This window comes from Manis javanica, chromosome X (assembly GCF_040802235.1).
Source record: "Manis javanica isolate MJ-LG chromosome X, MJ_LKY, whole genome shotgun sequence".
NCBI lineage: Eukaryota > Metazoa > Chordata > Mammalia > Pholidota > Manidae > Manis > Manis javanica.
This window is the reverse complement of record NC_133174.1, coordinates 7476086-7499314: the sequence shown is the minus strand read 5'-3', so window position 1 is coordinate 7499314 and position 23229 is coordinate 7476086. Positions and strand designations below refer to the sequence as shown.

Sequence of the window (23229 nt, the reverse complement as noted above, 5' to 3'; positions counted from 1 at the left end):
ACTGAGATGCTTTCCTTTCACTGTAGTTTCCCCTTCCCATCTGTCCTTCTCCCTTCCCCTGCCCTGCTCTCTCTCTCTTAACTGATAATAAAAAGGAACAGAGAAAATTTGATTTTGCATCTGTCACGTTTTTTAAACAATGTTCTCTGTTCCTCAGAAACCTGTGTTTTGTATTTTTCTAAGGATACCAACAACAGTTGCCCTTTTTAAATGGGGAATCTGGTGTATTTGAACAAGCAATGAATAGGCTGCAACGTGGTACATGTATATAACCATGGAAAGCCATTTGGATAGTGTGAGTTTCACTTTGACTATCTGCAAAATGGGATAATTATTTGTCATTAAATGAGGTCACAGGCAGAAACATGCTTCAGAGCACCAACCAGAGCTATGCATGAGGATCACCTGGGGAGCTTCTGGAATGCTTCCTAGGCTCTAGCCCAGATCCAGTGCTATGGGCTAAATGGTTGTGCTCCCCCAAAATTCACAGGTCAAACCCTAATTCCCAGTGTGATGGTTTATGGAAGTAGGGCCTTTGGGAGGTAAATTAGGTCATGAAGGTGGGCCTCATGATGGGATTAGTGTCCTTACGTGAAGAAACCTAGAGAGATGATGTCGTTTCTCTGCCCACAGTGAGAAGGCAGCCATCTGCAAGCCAGAAAGACGGCCCTCACCCAGAACCCAATCATGCTAGCAGCATGATCTTGGCCTTCTCAGTCTCTAGACTGTGCGAGAGAAATTTCTATGTTTGAGCCCCCCGTCTATGCTATTCTATCATAGCAGCCCAAACAGACCAAGACGCCTAGGCACGAGGGGTTTGTAATGCACCTCACACTGTTCCAATGTGCTTCCAAGGCTGAGAAGCACTGGTGTGCAGACTGGACGGTGTTATACAAATGTACATTAACATGTGCACGGTGGCACTTAAGATTTTGTTAACCCTAAAGATTAGTAACTCTTTATAGAAAACAGGTTACGCAGCCCTCCTCTAAATAATTGGGGAAGATGAAATTTGAAGTGCTCTGAGCCGTGTTCTGAAAGACTCATCATGATAGAAATTATCTCATTATCTAGCTTTGAGATTCTAACTTTAATCTTGTGAAGCTGTGTTCCTCCCATAGCTTTGTCCATCACTTGGAAGTAGTCGTACCTCAATCAAATACAATTGTCTGATGTGAATTATCATTCAGATCTTAAGGGAAGATTAAAACAGAAGACATCAGATCTTTTTCAAAGAGACTATGTAAAAGAGTGATATATTAAATGAAAAGTTGCTAATTACTAGCTGTAGATTAATCTTCAAATTGTTCTTTTAACTTCTAACAGCGATAACTAGGGATACACTCCACACTGCACACCCGGGCTCCTACCAACCTCAGGTGATTAGAGCACCTCTGTGTAATGGACATTACTCAGTGGGTAAGGACAAAAATCAGAATGATTCTCCTTATTTATAAAACTCACTGGTGATATAAAAAGAACACTTTGCAAAGAATCGCTGTTCTTGATATCTCAAAGTAATGTCTCTGAGAAGACTATGGAAACTTACTTTTCAAGTTAAAAAAAACCCCACAGGTTTGGAAATATGACATTGGAACTTGGGTTTTAGAAGCTGTCATTTAGTAATCAGTGCAGGTTTCTCTATTAATTTGCTGATTTGCTGTTCCATGTTTTAACAGCTGCCATTAGGCCAGTGTAAATGTTAAACTGACACTGAGGCTGGCCCTTAAAAATGTCAATGTCACCAAGGAAATGTACAGAGGTAGAGATGGCTGAGATTTCTGGAATCTCTAACCAACAGACTTCAGCTTGGGTTTCTATCTATTGATCAAATGGCCTATGTGTGGGAACCCAAATCCAAACAGGGAAAAAGAAAATCATTTTAATTGGAGAACACTTAGATATTCTTTCATAAATTTGTAATCCAAATCTTTTAAACATCACATTTCCTTAGCAGAAATTTTTATTGTTTTTTGAGTCGAGCATCTTAGGCCACCTCAACGAATCCACTGACAGAAATTCATAAACATGTTACAAAATACATGGTACAAAACATTTTAAAATGTCTTCCGGGCAATACAAGGGATCTGGGCAAACTGTATTGAAATGAATGATCGAGAATCTAGGCTATAAGGAAAACTGTTGGCTTTCCTTCCAGGCACTGAGCTTCCAGGGGGCTTCTGTTTCCACCTTTGCATTTAATATGTCAGTCTCAATGCTGTCTAGTTTCCTGGTGAGCACACGCTCGGGAAGCCTTGAAGAGCCAGCGGGATTGCCCATGGGCTCCTCTCTGGAGTGAGGCACGTTCAAGGGCAGCTTGAGTCTTCCCAGGATGGACCCAGGTGGCGAGCCCCTCGGCACCAAGCTGTACTGAAGAGGGGTCCTCTCCCCACTGCTGTGCTAGGCATGGGGGGAAATGGGGGCCCCAGGGACAAGAAAACTGCCTACAGCACCCGTGAGAGCTTCCCCTCAGCTACCCTGAAATAATCTTAGCTTGGAGGTGCTGAGCTGTCCAACGACCACATCCCCCAAAAACAATCTTGGCAGATATTTTTACTTTTATAAAAATGATGCCCCACCTCATGGTGATCCTGTGTTTACTAATCAGTCCACAGTCAGCTTCACTGGGGCAAGAGTACAGCCTGTGGGCTAAAAGGTTTTCCTTTGGCCTCCACTCCAAATCCAGTTGGATTATGCTAGGGCCAACCATGCTTCCTGACTCCAAATATATTTCACTAATTTGTCATAATTAAGAATATTTCATAAGGTTGGAAAATGAGGCAGGGGGGGAACCCTTGCTGTTTTTGAGAAGTGCAATATAATTGCTGTTGTCACACAACCACAAAGACCAGAGAACTGTAGCCACTGTGCAAAACTAGTGAGGTGAGTCTGCAAAAAGGTAAACCTAGATGACCATACGATGTAGCAGTTCCACACTGCAGAATGAACCCACAAGAGTTTAAGAATCAAAAGCACAGATTCAAACAGAGTTTGGTACCCCAATGTTCCCAGCAGCCATATTCATGAGTCAAAAAGAGGAAGCAACCCACATAAATGCCCACTGATAGATGCATGAATAAACAAATGTGGTCTGTGCAGACAGTGGAATTCCACCTTAAAAAGGACAGAAATTCTTATATATGCTACAACACCGATGAACACAGAGAACCGTATGCTACGTGAAACAGGCCACATATCGAAGTACAAGAACTACAATATCTCACTGACATGAGTTACCCAGAACAGGCAGATTTGCAGAGCTGGTGTAGAATCTCTGCGGGTACCACGGGCTGGGGTACCAGGGGCTGGGGTACCAGGGGCTGGGGGCAGGGAGGATGGGGACTTATAATTGACTAGATACAGAGTTTCCGTTGTGGATGATAAAAAGTTCTACAAACAGATAGTGGTGATGGCTGTACGAGATAATGACCATACTTAATGTCACAGAATTGTACACCTAAAAATGGGTAAGATGGTAAATAAAATTTACCATTATGTTATATACATCTTATCACAATTGGGGAAAAAACGCCCACACCACTGCAAAAATGCAAAACCTTAGCTAATGTCAGCGTGAGAAGTTTACGCCACAACCTGTAGTGCACACAGTCCTTTCAGCTGCTTTTCCTAGAGAAACCAGGCACATTTATGTCCCGATCATTTCTAGAAATTATTCTACGTGGAGCTCCTCAGTGTTAAATTTCAGTGTTAGCCTCAGACAGTGAGGACACCTGCCTCAGGTTTACTAATGAACACTTTCCCTCTGGGCCAGGACTACCGTGCCACACTGTGAACTGTCCCTCTAAGATGGTGCCTGTCCGAGAACGAAGCAGCCTCATGGGCCAAGATGCTGAAGGCATAGGAGGTCGGCCTGCTTGAGTAAGGGCCTCCAGGACCTATGAGCCCCCTCGATTGAGTACCTTAATTTACCCAAGACAACAGTCAAAACAGAGACATCCGAAAAGCCCGAGATCGTCCCGTTCATGCCGTTTGTCCACCTACTTGATGAAGCAGTCTCGGCCATCCCGGCTTGTTGTCATCTCCCATCCGTAGGGTGGCACCTGGTTCAAGCCCCAGGTGCCAGAGGGAGGCGGCCAGCCCGCAGACTTGGTTCTGTGGCTGGTAAAGAGAAGAGAAGAGAGAAGGATCATCACACGTGACTCCAGAATGCTGCCTCTGAGACAGTCTCCAGGCGGGCACAGGTCTGCGTCCTCCCAACGGTGGGCTGCATCCGCAGCTTATTAAACAGACATTGTGAACAATGTGTTGAGCTGGGTACTATGCTGGGCATTTTTCTTTGTAGTATATCCTGCTCACTCTTTCACAAACGTATTATTTCATTTTACATATGATGAAACAATAAGAGGCTCAGAAAGATTAACTTCCCTGAGAACACAGAGGCCAATTTTAAACCAAAGTTTTGCACACTTTAACTTACAGTCAGCATTCCTGAGACCACACCTGAGGGCGGTTTGGCACATAAATAGATATCCCACTTCAATATGAATACACATGTGCAAATAAATCCCTGTTTTTGTGGATCTTAAACAAATCACTGCACACCTCAGTTCCCTGGACTCCTCTGACCGCAGCACAAGCTTGCACTCACCTTCACCGCACTCCTCCAGCCAGTGTGAGTCGGAAACTCTCTACAAGCACTCGGTTCGCTTTGCACTGAATATCAATACGTTAGGTTTTACAGTTTCCAGTCCACACCTCAAATTTGATTTGAGAGCGAAATGAAAGGGCCAGCTAAGGAGATCTGAGAAGCCAGCCTTGCCCAGAGCAAGAGGAAAGGACAAGTGACACCCCATCACCCTGCAGCCGGACGAGCCCCCAGTGGGAAACACTGCCTGGCCGCCCGCTCCTGCAGGACCCGCAGCCACCGCTCTGACCTCCCACCAGCGCTATTTTCCTAGATAAACCAGGCACATTTCTGTCCCGATCATTTCTAGAAATTATTCACCGTGGTACTCCTCAGTGTTAAATTTCAGTGTTAGCCTCAGACAGTGAGGACACCTGGCTTCAGGTTTACTAATGAACACTTTCCCTCTGGGCCAGGACTACCGTGCCACACTATGAACTGTCCCTCTAAGATGGTGTCTGTCCAAGAACGAAGCAGCCTCTCAGGACTTCACCACGACTGCGATGAGCAAAGCCGGTCCCGCACTGACCGACATTCTCATCATTGGGCTCTTCGCTGCAGGGGAAGTCACTCTAGAAGAGCCTGGAACAGACACACGGCAATTCCCAGCTGCAGGCTGGCACCACCACGTGCGGGGAAAGCAATGAAGACAAGTCCAGGGCCTCACGATTGGTGTCTCAGTTGTGGACTTGGGAGCTTCGCCGTCTTGCCCCAGGCCCACCATGTGAGCACCGGTATGTGGTGGCTCCCGTGCAGCCTCTGCCCTCCCGCAGTGAACATCCAAGTCAGGACCGTCAATCTCTCTGTGAGGAGGGACTTCCAACTCCCCAGGATGCCGGGTGACTCCCCCGCCACCCCTCACCTACCTCATACATCTGACCAGAACCCAGTGCTGCTTCCCAGGGGAAAGAAGCCCATTTCCTGTAACTTTTCTAGAGAGGAAACTCTTGCATATTTTTAACCACCTCCACTGCTTTTTTAAAAACTTCCTTTTGGTGTTCCCACATCCTTCATAAAGGGTGGCGACCAAAAGAGTCCACAAATTTAATACAGGTCTGGCAGACTCAGAATGCCGCCCGAGGACTATTTCTTGCCTGTTGACTACTAAGACAAAAGACGAGGCAAGGGCTTGTGCTATTCTTCTTTGAGCAAAAGTCAGCAGTGGCAATTTCCTCTGGTGGTTTTTGAACATGGACTGCTTCCCTACAGTTAGAGAACACATGAATTTGCCACCCTGAGGTACTACAAACCCCCCCCACCCCCACTGATTCCTCCACAGCAGCAGAGAACACATCTAGAATGCTTTCTACGGTGCGACCAGGAAAACAATTCCTTAGAGGTATGAACACTGTATATTCTGTTATTAGACACTTTTCCAGAAGCAATAGTACAGTAAAAGATAACAAACAGTACACAAAAGGAGGTCTAAGTAGACAATGTGGCAATCGATAGCGGATTACTAAATTATGTACCGTATTCATGTACTAACCTTTCCCAGAGGGGGTGAGGTTACTAAAAACAAATAAACTCTCTTTTTTTTTTCTTTTCTCTTATCTTGTCATTCATTCTATTTCACCTCCTGAATTCTAAATCACTGAAAGACACACGCTTCCTAATGTAATTTACATGCAAAATACAGTATTATAATCACAAGCTGCAGGAAGCTTGAATCTTATTACAAATTACAATCTGTCCTGGACAGTAACGAACAGGAAGCAGCAAACAAAAGTTCATCAAGGCATTTTCGCATGAAGCCTCTTGTAATAAAACACCAAATGAGCTGCTAACACTGGAAAACACCACACACACTAATTGAGTTCATTTATTCCAAGGGACATGTGATGATATAAAACAAATAACTGATTAATTAAAATCAGACATGACTGCTAAGATGTTGGCATAAAATACACAGGTCAGAGAGATATTAGTAGAAATTAGCAAATTAAAAGTAAAACTAAAAAAATCTGAAAAGACAAAAGTACAGCTAGAAAAAAATAACACCCTTTGTTATATATCTAACCATAAGAGTTTTGAGAAAAATTAAGAATGAAGCTCATAATTAGGGAGGGATTTGTCTCCTGCTTATGTGCAGTGTGAATACTGGAATTCCACCCAAACAATACTGGCCTTGGAATAATCGGAAGATGCTCCACTGACCTCCTTTCCTAGCTCCCACTCTTGGGGCTGCACCTCACTCCCCACTACTCCCAAATGCCCCCATACATTTGCTGCTGAAAGACATTTTTCTTTTTGTACTGAGTGTGAAGAGCAGTAGCAGGGCCAGTGGTTAGAAAGCAGACCCCTGGCTGTTTGGTTCTAGAGCCCCTCTGATTCAGACATTATATCCAGTTCCTCAAGATGGCCCAGGTGCTGCTGTCATCGCACATTCTTGTGTAGAGCTCCTAATTTTTGGCAATTATGCTGACCTTGGGTCCAGTGTGAGATGTAAGCCCTCTACTTCTGCCCATTTCAGAGAGAGTCCATTATGAGTTCCTGGGCACCTGTCCCACGGGCTGACGCCTTTTATTGTTTCTCCTCTTTGAGTGAAGTCTTACTTTTCTTGTCCAAGCACCTTTTAGCCTCAGGGTTCCTCTTGACCACCTCTATGGGGTCCAGGACTCGTCCAGGAGCAGGACCCTGCAGTTCTGCTCAGTGGCCAGCATTGCTGAGGGGGGTGTGCAACTTGGCCCCACTGCGACCATTTGCTAGGATGTCCTCCAGCCTAGGACTGCCAGATTTACCAACTACACATACAGGACACTTACATGAATTTCATGTAAACAATAACCTTCTTTTAGCATAAGTATATCTCATATGCTATTTAGGATATTTATACTAAAAAAAATTACTCATTACTTACCAGAAATTCAAATTTAACTAGGCATCCTCTGTTTTATCTGCACACCCTACTCTAGCCGCCCCCCCCCCCCAATAAATGAACGTCCAGATTATCTGAGAGTATCACTGAGGACAGCTTCTCCTTGGGGCTAAAGTAGCAGAGTCAGCACAGCATTTTTAAGATTTGCCTTTGCCTCGGCAGTAGGACTGAATACTATCGCCATGAGTCTGAGCTGTGAGAAGGAGCAGCCATGGCTCCTGGACTAGGCTCAACCCAAACCATCACGTCTGAATGATACGACGGGCGTGACACGAGGATTACAAGCAATCATCTAGAGTTTTACCTGTCCCCCAAATTGAGCTGGTAAGAATCATCTGGTGGTGTTTCTTAACCATAAAGTTTACAGTCCTAGAAATTTTGATTCATCTGGTCTGGATTAGGCCCAGGAGTCCATTAGTGTGTGTGTATGTGTGTGAGTGTGCGCGTTTGTGTGTGCATGTGTGTTTGAGTGCGTGCACGCAAACATGTCAAAATGAGAAATTCAAATGATTCTTGTCTTTGGGTAGAATTCCTAGATTTAACAAAGAACAAGCCAAAACAGGAATGCCCATTTAAATCAAATTTCAAATAAACAATTAATAATTTTTAGTATAAGTACATCCTATGCAATATTTTAAAAATTATCTTCTGTTCACTGAAAATTCAAGTTGAACTGGGCATCTTCTTTTTTATCTGGCTACCGTGGGGTTTGGGAAATATGAGTACTTGCCACTCAAAAATAGGGCAAAAGTCCAGCAACATAATCTCCTGGAGGTTTGGGTAAAATGTGAAATCTGCATTTTGTCAAGATCCCTAGATGATTTGTATACCCATTACAGTTTCTCAAGTGCTGCCCAAATCTGGAGTTTCCAATGTGAAGCCCTGTTGCCCATTGGAATCACGTGGCAGAACTTATAAAGTACAGATGCTTGTGACCAAGGCCAGGCCATTTGAGTCAGAGTACCTGCGGATGAGGTCCAGACATTGGCATTTTACTACACAAGATGGCCACCAACTGCTGAAAGTAATTCTTTTTTGTAGCTGACTAGATAGAAGTTGCAGGGTGTAGTGGTCAAAAACACATGGACTCCAGCACTGGGTTTGCCAAGAATGGACCCAGGACAAGCAGCTGCACCTCAGAACTGGTTAGAAATGCAAATTTGTGGGCCCCATCTAAGACCTACTGAACCTGCAGCTCTGAGGATGGGGCTGGTGCAGAAGTCTGTGCCTAAAGAGCCTCCAGGCAATGCTGGTATCCATCCAAGTGAGAGAACCAGAGGGCCATAGCAGACTCTCTTCAGTCGAGGCTTTACCACTTCTTTTCCACCATCTTGAGCCAGTCACGCAACCTCGAACCCCCTCAGTCCCAGCTACTCCTCTGTAAATGGTGCTAAGAGGAACACATATCTGGGAAAATAGTAAATGAGTTTCAGTCATATGAAAATGCTGCCTGTCGCTTAGGACAGCATGTGCTATAAAGTCTTTGCTAAATAAATCTTTGCCTACCCCTCAAGACAAGATAGGACTCAGGCAGGCTGGAGGTTATGCAAGTATAAACAGCTTTTTCCATTTTTTTTTTTCTGAGAGGGCATCTCTCATATTTATTGATCATATGGTTGTTAACAACAATAAAATTCTGTACAGGGGACTCAATGCACAATCATTAATCAATCCCAAGCCTAATTCTCAACAGTCTCCAATCTTCTGAAGTATAACGAACAAGTTTTTACATGATGAACAAGTTCTTACATAGTGAATAAGTTCTTACATGGTGAACAGTGCAAGGGTAGTCATATCACAGAAACTTTCAGTTTTGATCCCGCATCATGAACTATAAACAATTAGGTCAATTATGATTATTCATTTGATTTTTATAATTGATTTACATATGAATCCCACATTTCTCCCTTATCATTATTATTATTTTTAATAAAATGCTGAAGTGGTACGTAGATGCAAGATAAAGGGAGAAAACATAGTTTAGTGCTGTAAGAGGGCAAACATAGATTATCAGGTGTGTGCCTGTAGACTAAGTATTAATCCAAGCTAGACAAGGGCACCAAACAGATGCAGAAGATTTCTATCAAAACAGGAGGAGTGAGGTTCTAAGCCTCACCTCTGTTGATCCCCAATTTCTCACCTGATGGTCCCCCTGCGACTGTGCCTGTCTTAGGTTGCTCCTCCCTTGAGGAATCTTACCCGTCTCTGGCTAACCAGTCATCTTCCAGGGCAATACAGGGAAATGTAAAGTTGGTAAGTGAGAGAGAAGCAATATTGTTTGAAAAGGTCAGCTTTTTCTTTTTTTGCAGATTTATGCCCTGTAACTTCCATGCCCAGCATACGTCTTGAGGTATCTTAAACACTTGGAAGAATTACGATATTCGGTAATTTCGATATGAGGCATGAATTCTGTTAGTCCATTCTTGGGTTCTGTGAGTCTGCTGCTGTTTTTTTCCCTCAGATTTTTCTTTGCTCTTATACTCCACAGATGAGAGAAATCATTTGGCATTTCTCTTTCTCCACTTGGCTTATTTCACTGAGCATAATACCCTCTAGCTCCATCCATGTTGTTGCAAATGTTAGGATTTGTTTTCTTCTTATGGCTGAATAATATTCCATTGTGTATATGTACCACATCTTCTTTATCCATTCATCTACTGATGGACACTTGGTTGCTTCCAATTCTTGGCAATTGTAAATGGTGCTGCGATAAACATAGGAGTGCATCTGTCTTTTTCAAACTTCAGTGCTGCATTCTTAGGGTAAATTCCTAGGAATGGAATTCCTCTCTAGGATCAAATGGTAAGTCTATTCTGAGCATTTTGAGGAACCTCCATACTGCTTTCCAAAATGGTTGAACTAATGTACATTCCCACCAGCAGTGTAGGAGGCTTCCCCTTTCTCCACAACCTCGCCAACATTTGTTGTTGTTTGTCTTTTGGATGGTGGTGATCCTTACTGGTGTGAGGTGATACCTCATTGTGGTTTTAATTTGCATTTCTCTGATAATTAGCGATGTGGAGCATCTTTTCATGTGTCTGTTGGCCATCTGTATTTCTTTCTTGGAGAACTGTACAGTTCCTCTGCCCATTTTTTAATTGGATTATTTTTTTTTTGTTTGTTGAGGAGGGTGAGCTCTTTATATATTTTGGACGTCAAGACTTTATCGGATCTGTCATTTACAAATATATTCTCCCATACTGTAGGGTACCTTCCTGTTCTATTGATGGTGTCTTTTGCTGTACAGAAGCTTTTCAGCTTGATATAGTCCCACTTGTTCATTTTTGCTGTTGTTTTCCTTGCCCGGGGAGATATGTTCAAGAAGAGGTCACTCATGTTTATGTCTAAAAGGTTTTTGCCTATGTTTTTTTCTAAGAGTTTTATGGTTTCATGACTTACATTCAGGTCTTTGATCCATTTTGAATTTACTTTTGTGTATGGGGTTAGCCAATGGTCCAGTTTCATTCTCCTACATGTAGCTGTCCAGTTATGCCAGCACCATCTGTTGAAGAGACTGTCATTTCGCCATTGTATGTCCATGGCTCCTTTATCAAATATTAATTGACCATATATGTTTGGGTTAATGTCTGGAGTCTCTAATCTGTTCCACTGGTCCGTGGCTCTGTTCTTGTACCAGTACCAAATTGTCTTGATTACTATGGCTTTGTAGTAGAGCTTGAAGTTGGGGAGTGAGATCCTCCCTATTTTATTCCTCTTTCTCAGGATTGCTTTGGCTATTCGGGGTCTATGGTGTTTCCATATGAATTTTTGAACTATTTGTTCGAGTTCATTGAAGAATTTTGCTGGTAATTTGATAGGGATTGCATCAAATCTGTATATTGCTTTGGGAAGGATGGCCATTTGCACGATATTAATTCTTCCTAGCCACGAGCATGGGATGAGTTTCCATTTGTTAGTGTCCCCTTTAATTTCTCTTAATAGTGACTTACAGTTTTCAGGATATAGGTCTTTCACTTCTTTGGTTAGGTTTATTCCTAGGTATTTTATTCTTTTTGATGCAATTGTGAATGGAGTTGTTTTCCTGATTGCTCTTTCTATTGGTTCATTGTTAGTGTATAGGAAAGCCACAGATTTCTGTGTGTTGATTTTGAATCCTGCAACTTTGCTGTATTCTGATATCAGTTCTAGTAGTTTTGGAGTGGAGTCTTTAGGGTATTTTATGTACAGTATCATATCATCTGCAAATAGTGACAGTTTAACTTCTTCTTTACCAATCTGGATTCCTTGTATTTCTTTGTTTTGTCTGATTGCCGTGGCTAGGACCTCCAGTACTATGTTAAATAGCAGTGGGGAGAGTGGGCATCCCTGTCTTGTTCCCGATCTCAGAGGAAAAGCTTTCAGCTTCTCGCTGTTCAGTATTATGTTGGCTGTGGGTTTATCATATATGGCCTTTATTATGTTGAGGTACTTGCCCTCTATACCCATTTTGCTGAGAGTTTTTATCATGAATGGATGTTGAATTTTGTCAAATACTTTTTCAGCATCTATGGAGATGATCATGTGGTTTTTGTCCTTCTTTTTGTTGATGTGGTGGATGATGTTGATGAATTTTCGAATGTTGTACCATCCTTGCATCCCTGGGATGAACCCCACTTGGTCATGGTGTATGATCCTTTTGATATACTGTTGAATTCTGTTTGCTAATATTTTATTGAGTATTTTTGCATCTACATTCATCAGGGATATTGGCCTGTAATTTTCTTTTTTGGTCGGGTCTTTGCCTGGTTTTGGTATTAGGGTGATGTTGGCTTCATAGAATGAGTTTGGGAGTATTCCCTCCTCTTCTCTTTATTGGAACACTTTAAGGAGAATGGGTATTATGTCTTCTCTGTGTGTCTGATGAAATTCCGAGGTAAATCTGTACGGCCCTGGGATTTGTTCTTGGGTAGTTTTTTGATTACCGTTTCAATTTCTTTGCTCGTAATTGGTTTGTTCAACTTTTGTGTTTTTTCTTTGGTCAGTCTTGGAAGGTTGTATTTTTCTAAGAAGTTGTCCATTTCTTCTCGGTTTTCCAGCTTGTTGGTATATACGTTTTCATAGTAGACTTTAATAATTCTTTGTATTTCTGTGGAGTCTGTCGTGATTTTTCCGTTCTCATTTCTGATTCTGTTGATTTGTGTTGATTCTCTTTTTCTCTTAATAAGTTTGGCTAGAGGCTTATCTATTTTGTTTATTTTCTCAAAGAACCAGCTCTTGGTTTCATTGATTTTTGCTATTGTTTTATTCTTCTCAATTTTGTTTATTTCTTCTCTGATCTTTATTGTGTCCCTCCTTCTGCTGACTTTAGGCCTCATTTGTCCTTCTTTTTCCAGTTTCGATAATTGTGATGTTAGACTATTCATTTGGGATTGTTCTTCCTTCTTCAAGTGTGCCTGGATTGCTATATACTTTCCTCTTAAGACTGCTTTTGCTGCGTCCCACAAAAGTTGGGGCTTAGTGTTGTTGTTGTCATTTGTTTCTATATATTCCTTGATCTCTATTTTGATTTGTTCATTGATCCATTGATTATTTAGTAGCATGTTGTTAAGCCTCCATGTGTTTGTGAGCCTTTTTGTTTTCTTTGTAGAATTTATTTCTACTTTTATACCTTTGTGGTCTGAAAAATTGGTTGGTAGAATTTCAATATTTTGGAATTTACTGAGGCTCTTTTTGTGAGCTAGTATGTGGTCTATTCTGGAGAATGTTCCATGTGCACTTGAGAAGAATGTATATCCTGTTGCTTTTGGATGTAGAGTTCTATAGATGTCTATTAGGTCCATCTGTTCTAGTGTGTTGTTCAGTGCCTGTGTGTCCTTACTTATTTTCTGCCTGGTGGATCTATCCTTTAGGGTGAGTGGTGTGTTGAAGTCTCCTAGAATGAATGCATTGCAGTCTATTTCCCTCTTTAGTTCTGTTAGTATTTGCTTCACATATGCTGGTGCTCCTGTATTGGGTGCATATATATTTAGAATGGTTATATCCTCTTGTTGGACTGAGCCCTTTATCATTATGTAGTGTCCTTCTTTATCTCTTGTTACTGTCTTTGTTTTGAAGTCTATTTTATCTGATATTAGTACTGCAACCCCTGCTTTCTACTCACTGTTGTTTGCCTGAAATATGTTTTTCCATCCCTTGACTTTTAGTCTATGCTTGTCTTTGGGTTTAAGGTGAGTTGTAAGCAGCATATAGATGGGTCTTGCTTTTTTATCCATTCTATTACTCTGTGTCTTTTGATTGGTGCATTAAGTCCATTTACATTTAGGTTGACTATTGAGAGATATGTACTTATTGCCATTGCAGGTTTAGATTCGTGGTTAACAAAGGTTCAAGGTTAGCCTCTTTAGTATCTTACTGCCTCACTTAGCTCACTTATTGAGCTGTTATGTACACTGTCTGGAGATTCTTTTCTTCTCTCCCTTCTTATTCCTCCTCCTCCATTCTTTATATGTTGGTTGTTTTATTCTGTGCTTCCTTTAACTGCTTTTAGTGGGTAGTTGATTTTATTTTTTTGCCTTTAGTTAATATTTGGTTGGTCTGCTTTCTTTGCTGTGATTTTATTTTCTCTGGTGACTTCTGTTTAGTTTTAGGAGTGCTCCCGTCTTGAACAGTCCCGCTAAATTACCCTGTAGAGGTGGTTTGTGGGAGTCAAATTCCCTCAACTTTAGCTTATCTGGGAATTGTTTAATCCCTCCATATTTAAATGATAACCGTGCTGGATACAGTATCCTGAGTTCAAGGCCCTACTGTTTCATTGCATTAAGTATATCATGCCATTCTCTTCTGGCCTGTAAGGTTTCTGTCGAGAAGTCTGATGATAGCCTGATGGGTTTTCCTTTATACATGACCTTTTTGTCTCTAGCTGCCTTTAAATCTCTTTCCTTGTCCTTGATCTTTGCCATTTTAATTATTATGTGTCTTGTTGTTGTCTTCCTCGGGTCCTTTCTGTTGGGAGTTCTGTGTATTTCCGTGGTCTGTTCGATTATTTCCTCTCCCAGTTTGGGGAAGTTTTCAGCAATTATTTCTTCAAAGACACTTTGTATCCCTTTTTCTCTCTCTTCTTCTTCTGGTACCCTTATAATATGGATATTGTTCCTTTTGTATTGGTCACACAGTTCTCTTAATACTGTTTCACTCCTGGAGATCCTTTTATCTCTCTCTATGTCAGCTTCTACGCGTTCCTGTTCTCTGGTTTCAATTCCATCAATGGCCTCTTGCATCTTATCCATTCTGCTCATAAATCTTCCAGAGTTTGTTTCACATCTGTAATCTCTTTCCGGGCGTCTGTAATCTCCCTCTGGACTTCATCCCTTAGCTCTTGTATATTTCTCTGCATCTCCATCAGCATGTTTATTATTTTTTTTTGAATTCTTTTTCAGGAACACTGGTTACGTCTGTCTCCTTCTCAGGTGTTGACTCTGTGATCTTTGTCTGACTGTAATTTTGCCTTTTCATGTTGATAGAGATAGTTTGCAGAGCTGGCACGAGTGACGGCTGGAAGAACTTTCTTTCTTGTTGGTTTGTGGCCTTCCTTTCCTGGGAGAGCAGCAACCTCTAGTGGCTTGTGCTGGGCAGCTGCGTGCAGACGGGGCTTCTGATTCCTGCTTGGCTGCTATGGAGTTTATCTCCACTGTTGCTGTGGGTGTGACTTGCCTCAGGCTGCTCCTCCGACATGGTGGAGCTGTGTTGGAGGGGGAGCGGCTGGGAGGCTATTTATCTCTGTGAGGGGCCTCCGTGCTCCCTGCTGCTGGTTAGAGTGCCCAGAGATCCCTAGCTTGCCTGCTTCAGGACTAAGTGTCCCGGGACGCTTCCATCCGGTTATGGGGTCCCTGTCCATTTAAGACTTCCAAAAAGCACTCGCAAAAAAGAAAAAAAATTAACTAAATAATTTTTTTAAAAAGCCGCTCACTTTTCTTTGTCCCTGGGAGTGGGCCTCAGGTACCCACTCACAGGTCTTGCTGTCCTGTTTCCCTAGTATCCAGGACCCCATACATGCAGTGTCTGCACTCTGGTCCGGATGCCTGGGGCTGGGTGTTTAGCAGTCCTGGGCTCCTTGTCCCTCACCGCTCCGACTCCTCTCCTCCAGCCGGGAGCTTGGGGGAGAGGCGCTCAGGTCCCACCGGGCTGGGGCTTGTATCTTACCCCCCTTTGCCAGGCGCTGGGTTCTCGCAGGTGTGGATGTGGTCTGGATGTTGTCCTGTGTCCTCTGGTCTCTATTCTAGGAAGAGTTGTCTTTGTTATATTTTCATAAATATATGTGGTTTTGGGAGATTTCCCCTGCTCTACTCACGCCACCATCTTGGCTCCACCCCAGCTTTTTTCATTTTTAAAAGAACAAATGGGTTGAAGGCTCAGTCCTTTCTTTACTTCCAGTCAGGCAAGAGCAGGGCCAGAGGGGCTGAAGCAAGCCAGTTATAGCTTCCTATAACGTCAGAAGATGACGAGCTCAGCCGATCTCAAAGTAGATGAAAATATCAGCAAGTCTATACCAGGGACCAGTAATCCCAGCTGTGTTTGTGATCCTCGGTACAGAGGATCAATTTCCACTCGTCTCAGGCCAGGCCTTGAGATTTCCTTGTAACTCCAATGCTCTGTGACTTCAACCTAAGATCATGGCCATGTGAACCACTTTCAAACACTTAGCTCAGCCTTAAAAATAGCGACCTACATTGACAGGGATATTTAAGTCACTCCCGAAACTCCCCATGACTGACTGAACTGGTTTGGATCTGCAGTTTGTAACAGATTGCAACTATTCCGGACACAAAAGACCTTTTACTTTATCCGAAGTGAGATCCTGTATGAAGGGTGCAGGTCAAGTAGCAGGACTGTTTGCGTTGGGACCAGTGGTGGAAGCAGTCCTGGTTCCTTCCGGTGTGCATGCCTCAATGCCCTACACTAAATCTAGACAGCAAGTCCGCCCAGGAGGCAGGCTCTTCGGAAGCACCTGCAGGCCAGCATGGTGACCTGGGTTTCCTTAGAAAGACCTCAGTAGCAGAAAAAGGGATGCTGCAAGGAGAAAGAATGTGAGGTCTGGTCACGAGTCACACACATTAAAATTCTGCCACTTAATAGCCTGGTGACCCAGGACTTCACACTCTGCACTCTTTTCTCATTGCCCATCAAATTGAGTTAGTCTTTCTCAATGATTCTTACCTGCGGGGCAATTGTGCCCATAGGAGACACTTGGCAATAGCTGGAGACATTTCTGGTGGTCACAACTGGGGCAGGGGTCGGGGGTACAAGTCAGGGATCCAGTCAAAGATCCTACAATACAGAGGACAGCCCACCACACGGAGTGACCAGCCAAAATGACAAAGGCAGTCCTGGTTAGCTCCGGAGTTATAAACAATACAGGAAAGAATGTACAATCTGAGCATGGTACTTGGTACATGTGGTGCACAAAACACATTAGTTGGGAAGGAAACCCCACAAGCATTCTCCCCATTTTCACTTCAAGCCTAATTCTGTGTAGTAGAATATAGCTTTCCATCACAGAGAAAAAGTTCAAGTCCCAGGTTGGTCACTTATAGCTCCCTAGCTTTGGTTGAATTATTCGACCTTCCTGGGCGTTAGCTTCATGTGTAAAATGGAAATAACATGCAGCTCCTAGCAACGTTATGCAGATAAATGGCATATGGAAAGCCCCTCAGTAAGGTGCTTGACTGATTTAGCAGAGTCTTATCAAATGGCTGTCCTATAGTGGTTTAGAAGTAGTGAAGGTAACTGCTGTATTTGCCCTAACAGTTTGAACAGCACTTCTGCATACACAATGTCTTCAAACAAGCCTGCTGTAGCACATGACAGAATGTCTGCTAACGTGTTCATGTTTCTATATTCAAGATGGAGAAACTGAGACTCAGAGAGAATGTTTAACTTGCCCAGTGTCCAGTGCAGGCACCAGACTTTCTTCACTGGAGGGAAAGAAAAACCAGCATTTAGTTGGAAGGGAGACTGCAAGGGGCAGCAAGTGCTGGGTTTTTCACAGATCGCCCGAGTGCCCACCCTAACTCACCCTGTGCAAAGCTCCTGCTAGTGTTAGAAAAGTAGTTACAAGGGTCTCTGGGGGTGAACCCTGAGGCTTTGAAGTGAAAATGCCATACTAACTTACACTGTGTCATAATTAAGCGTGACTTCAACATAGGGGCTTCCTTATATAATTCGTAATATTTAGGACCAGTAGCCAGGATTAACCTGTCCTTTGAAATTGGTATTAAGAACTCAATCATGTCCAATCCAGGTATGGGAAAACCAAAGCCCCATCTAGTCAGTTATTCATTCTGCATGAATAACTCATGCAGACATCAGTTATTCAGTTACTCACATAGAATGACACTATAAAACTCCAACAACATAAAATGTGCCCTAGAATTTGATCATCCTTCTCTCTTTGGACTTGCTCAGAATAATCCAAGGTTACATAGTGTTACAGATGGTGTTGCAAAATATAAGGCATTTTCTCACTTATTTTGCTCTAAATGGTGGCTGGGTTACAATACCAAAAAAGCCTAGAGAACTAACTTTAGGCAACTGGCAAGCACATGATTTTCAAGGTATCATCTAGGTTGACATGCAGTGTGAATTAGGATAAAGGAAGCAGAGAGGGTGGGAGAAAAATGAGCAAAAGGGGGTTCTGGGTGAATTTAAAAAGCCCACCAATGTTTGGTAGTAGCCTTTTCCTTTTGGGACCAACTTGGTGTGAACGACTGGGACTAGAGGGGTTACTACCCTGCAAAGCTTCTGGTTCCCATAGATGGGTCAGGTAAGTTCAGGCCAAGTCTTTTATTTCCAGTTAGCCCTGCTGTGGGCACAGCCATGTCTGAGTGGGGCTGCACTCTCTTCTCAGAATATAGCAATTTAGTCAACCAGACGTCAGTACACCGGTTACAGTATTTCAAGCTCATACAAGAGGAAACAGCTTTCAACCCTACCGCCCCTTATTAGCAGCTCCTCGAGCAGGTGTACATGAAAAAATTTCATTGATTAGGTAGAAATAACATAACAGTCATGCAGACAGAAGAATCATCCTACCAAGTATTTTTAAGAATTCATTTCTGTTATGACAAGGAGGACAGGAAAATACAGTAAAGGAGAAAAGGCAGTTAAAAATCTTTAAATATTAATGCCAAGCCTCATAAAAACAGAAACTCAAAAATATAGTCATTACGAAATCATTTTAGTCAAGCAGAAATATATTATTAATCAAGAGTTTAACTATTGTAAAAGACATTTAGATGTATATTTTAATATCCAAATTTAAACTTTTTTTTTATTATTTTCATCTGCTTCATTGCATAATTTACCAACCCACACAATAAAACTAATTGTGGGATTATACATCCATGAGTTTCAATACAAACCTCTCACCAGCCAGCTGAATTGTTTCCTAATTGGGTACCTGGGAGAATTACTGGGAAAATTAAATCCAGGCGAACTGGTTCTCCTTCAAAAAATTTGCACATACAAACTTGAGTCTCACTCTGTAACAATCCTATGAGACTCAAAGGCATGCTAAGAGCCTGAGGTCACATATCTAGCACTCAGGGGTGACAATTAAACTCAACTGCAGGTCTGCCTTCAATTAAACTTTTGATTTTTGCAAAGTGCATTTGCATCTATCAACTCACTGAATTCTTGCTCTATGGATTGAGAAGAACAGTTAGCCCTGAATTGCAGAGGAGAAAGCAGGTGCAGACCTGCGCGGTTGGCCAAGGATGCACAGAGATAACTGTGGGAACAGTCAGTTGACCCAGACTCTGGTCCTTTCACTAGAAAGCTATGTATGTGCTCCTGAGTTCACGTCTCCCAGGGAAGCACCAAGTGGATACATTAGGTGGGGTGCACACCGTGTGAGGCCAGGGGTCACCTTTCTCACTCTATTAAGCAGACTAGTGTCTGGCACGTAGTGACAGATGCTCAGTGCAACCTGCATGAATGAAGAAACCCGAGCTACATGGCAGCACTGGCACTGAATGGTAGGCGTTACAACTGCAGCCCCTTGCCTTCCCACGCAGGATGCGTGCCACAAAAGGAGGGACAATGTGCTGAATGGCCACTGTTAGGCAGGCCCCATTCGGGGAGCTTTCAGAGCTTCTTCCTTCTGAAATCTCCATGAGAGGGTCTGCTTGCCGCCACGGAGGCTCATCCAGCAATGGGTGCCGTTCAGCCCCACAACGAAGTAGAAAATGAAGACTGATTGCTGTATAGTTTCATTAACAAAACTGGCTACAAAAGGGGTATGCGCAATATAGTCTACTTTGTAAAAAAGATCGATGTGCAGAGACATCAGAAAACGGTCTGGAAGGGTGGACCCCCTGTGGCTCTCTCTGGGTTATGAGATTGAGGGGTTTTTTTTCTTTTCATTTGCTTTTGCTTTTCTCTACTTCCTACAATGAGCACATCTTTCTTTTGTAATAAAATTCTTATTTTAATCAAAAGAAACTGAGAAAGGGATATGATTCCATATGCATTTCTGGTGGACTCACTGGAGAAATTACAGAGAGGCAGTATTTCAAATCTGAAAACACGGTGTTCATGCAGCAGAACCGAAACACACATTATCATATATTGCCCAGAGTACAGGTCAACCACCCCCGAAGGAAGGCAACTCAGCAGTTTCTCTCCAGATGGCAAATGTGCATGCCCTTTGACCTAAGTGTCTGACAGCATGGGAGAGTTTAAATAAGCTATGGTATATACACAGAGTGGAACACTATGCAGCTGTAAAAAAAGAGAGACAGAGAAACTTCTGGATCTACAGATTTATAAAGATCATGAGGTAAGTGGAAAAAAAAGAAAGACAAGAGGCAGCAAGACGCACAGCCTGCTACCATTCATGTAAAATCATGGGAGACATACACAAGGCTGTACCCTGGAGTCTAGTCAGAGCGGCATTAAACCCTGGCTCAGCCTTGTAGCACCTCAATTTGAGCAGGTTCCTGATACTTGCTGAAACACCTACTTTATCTTCTAAAAACTAAGGATAAAACTAACGACTTCAATTCATTGCTGTAAGGACTACATTGATTAGTTGTTCAAAAATAGTTGCCACTGTACATATACACAATGGAATATTATTCAGACATAAAAATAAGAGAAATCCTACCATTTGCAACAACATGGATGGAGCTAGAGGGTATTATGCTCAGTGAAATAAGCCAGGCGGAGAAAGACAAGTATCAAATGATTTCCCTCATCTGTGGAGTATAACAACAAAGCTAAAGTGAAGGACCAAAACAGCAGCAGACTCACAGACTCCAAGAAGGGACTAGTTGTTACCAAAGGGGAGGGGTGGGGGAGGAAGGGAGAAGGGGACAGGGGATTATGATATTGCACACATGGTGTGTGTGGGGGTCACTGGGAAGAGAGTGAAGGACAGAGAAGACAAGCAGTGACTCTGTGACATCTTACTACACTGATGGACAGTGACTGCAATGGGGTATGGGGGGAACTTGATAATATGGGTAAATGTAGTAACCACAATATTTTTCATGTGAAAGCTTCATATGATTGATACCTTAATAAAACAAAAAGCTGCCACTGCGATTTTTGCACATATGAGCATGCACAACAACACATATTGATTGAGTACCTACTATGTCCATGTGCTGCTATTTTAGGTGTTTGGAATATATCAGTGGACAAAACAGACAAAGAAAATTAACCTATTGACACAGGAAAGAAACACCCATAATTAGCCAGAAAAGATCTTTTCTAGCACTATTTTTATGTAAGGATATTATACTACTTTTTAACTTGACTAATAATTCCCTGAACACACGTTGTCCATGTTCATATTCCCATGTTTGTTCATGCTGTTGCCAACGGCTAACACTCTTTTTCCATCCCAACTCACATACCTCACCATACATGTCAAAAATCGATCCATCCTCCAAAACTCTACCAAATGCTACCTACCGCCAGAATACCCCTGCCCTAAAGTGATTAGCCCACTTCCCTATACTCACAGGAAGCTAGCTGCTATTTACACCATTGAGGTAGCACCTATTTAGTGTAACTACCAATAACTGTGTGAGTACACATCTGTCTGGATGGATGCCAAGCTCCTCGAAGAGTTCATACAATCTAAAATAACTTTCTACAAGCTGTGCTCAGTTGATGCGCAACAGACATATACTTGTTAATATATTCACTGTAAGGTCAGCCCTTCTCATCACCCTCACCACCTTGAGTTAGAATGATCTCTTATTTATGTTACATCCCCTAACAAGTTGTGAGTTTCCTAAGGATGGGAGTGAATCTCCTTCATCTTTGTATCTGTGGACTTCACACAGTATTTGACAATAGGAGGTATGTGGCACATACTGCTTGGTAACGGAGCTGAGGCATAAGTTGTCCTGTTATGCTTGGTTTACTGAAGGCTACAAAACTGTAGAAAAATAGGAATTTCATGAACTGCTTTTAGAGGGGAGACTTAACTAAATGGAAGCAATAACCTAACCTTCTGTAGCTGAATAGCTGGGTGGATTATGTCTCTCTGCATGATAAAAATGCACAGACACGTGACTCATGGGCCTGTAGGCCTCAACCCTCACCTTTGCGCTCAGCCACAGCTAACAGGCCGGTACCCTGCATAAATGGATCCAGAACCACAACTACTTTTATGTCAGTAATGAGTGCAGAAGCTGCCACACGGAAACTGTTTTATAACTGTTCATGTTTCTTGTTTAAAAAAATGGATGAATGAATTGCAGTCAACTTTGCAGCACACTCCAAAAGGAGCCATATGACAGAGACCAGCAGCTCCAGGGTTTCAGCCCAAAAGGCAACATCGAGATCAACAGGAACCTGCCGTCTCAGCGTTCCTGAAAGCCTCTGGCTTTTGTATAGACAAAATGGCAATTCCGAGGCCTCATGTGGAAATCAAAGGTTTTAAATCTAAATCTGACTGACAGTAAATTATTAAGCCTTGATTAGCTTCCTTGATACGGGCTTGTTTTCGTTGTTTCAGTTCAAGACTTCTGTAGTAGGAAAAGCCTCTGCAGTGGTGGCCCACTCACAGATGCAACCCTGATTGTGTGTTTGCCCAACTTCTCATTTTGAGAAATCTCAATCATACAGACAAGTTGAAAGGCCAGTACAACCATCCTTGTACTCTTCACCTAGAGCCGCGGTTCTCCAAAAGGGGTGACTTTGCCCCCCAGTGGACATTTGGAAATTTCTGGAAACGTTTTTGGTCGTCACCACTGGGGGTGGTGGAGTGCTACTGGCATCTAGTGGGTGAAGGGCAAGGATGCTGCTACCCCTCATGTAGTGCAAGGACAGCCCCACATGTCAACGGTGTGGTGGGTGAGAAACGCTTAGCTGGGTTTATCAATGATTGATATTTTGCAACATTTGTTTTATCCCGTCTCTGTGCTCCTTTGTCCTCTCATTCTGTTTGTTTATGTAAAATGTTTACTTGCACCCTTTGATGGTAACAGACATCAAGATATCACCCCAAAATTCTATAGCAGCTATCTAACCCTTAAGAAAAAGGACATGCTCCTTTAGAACCACGATACTTTATGTCACTCAAGTTTAATATATCAGTACAATATTAATATTACCTAATATATAATATATATGTAAACTTCCCAAATTATCTTAATACTGTTCTTTTATAATTTTTGTCTGTTGATTCTTCTTGTTGGTTTTATGCTTTGCATTTAGTTATCCTGTCTCCTTGTTTCAACCATGTTTCAAGGAT

General features: G+C 42.5%; 1 protein-coding gene across 4 annotated transcripts in view; it reads right to left on the bottom strand.

Moving 5' to 3' along the window:
- The window catches only part of FRMPD4 (FERM and PDZ domain containing 4), a 751103-nt gene that overhangs the window by 171600 nt on the left and 556274 nt on the right, over positions 1 to 23229 (bottom strand). For all 4 annotated transcript variants that reach the window (XM_073227599.1, XM_073227601.1, XM_073227600.1 and 1 more), the window contains one exon: positions 4003 to 4119. In XM_073227599.1, coding sequence (XP_073083700.1) covers positions 4003 to 4119 — 117 coding nt within the window. The remainder of the gene's footprint in view (positions 1 to 4002; positions 4120 to 23229) is intronic.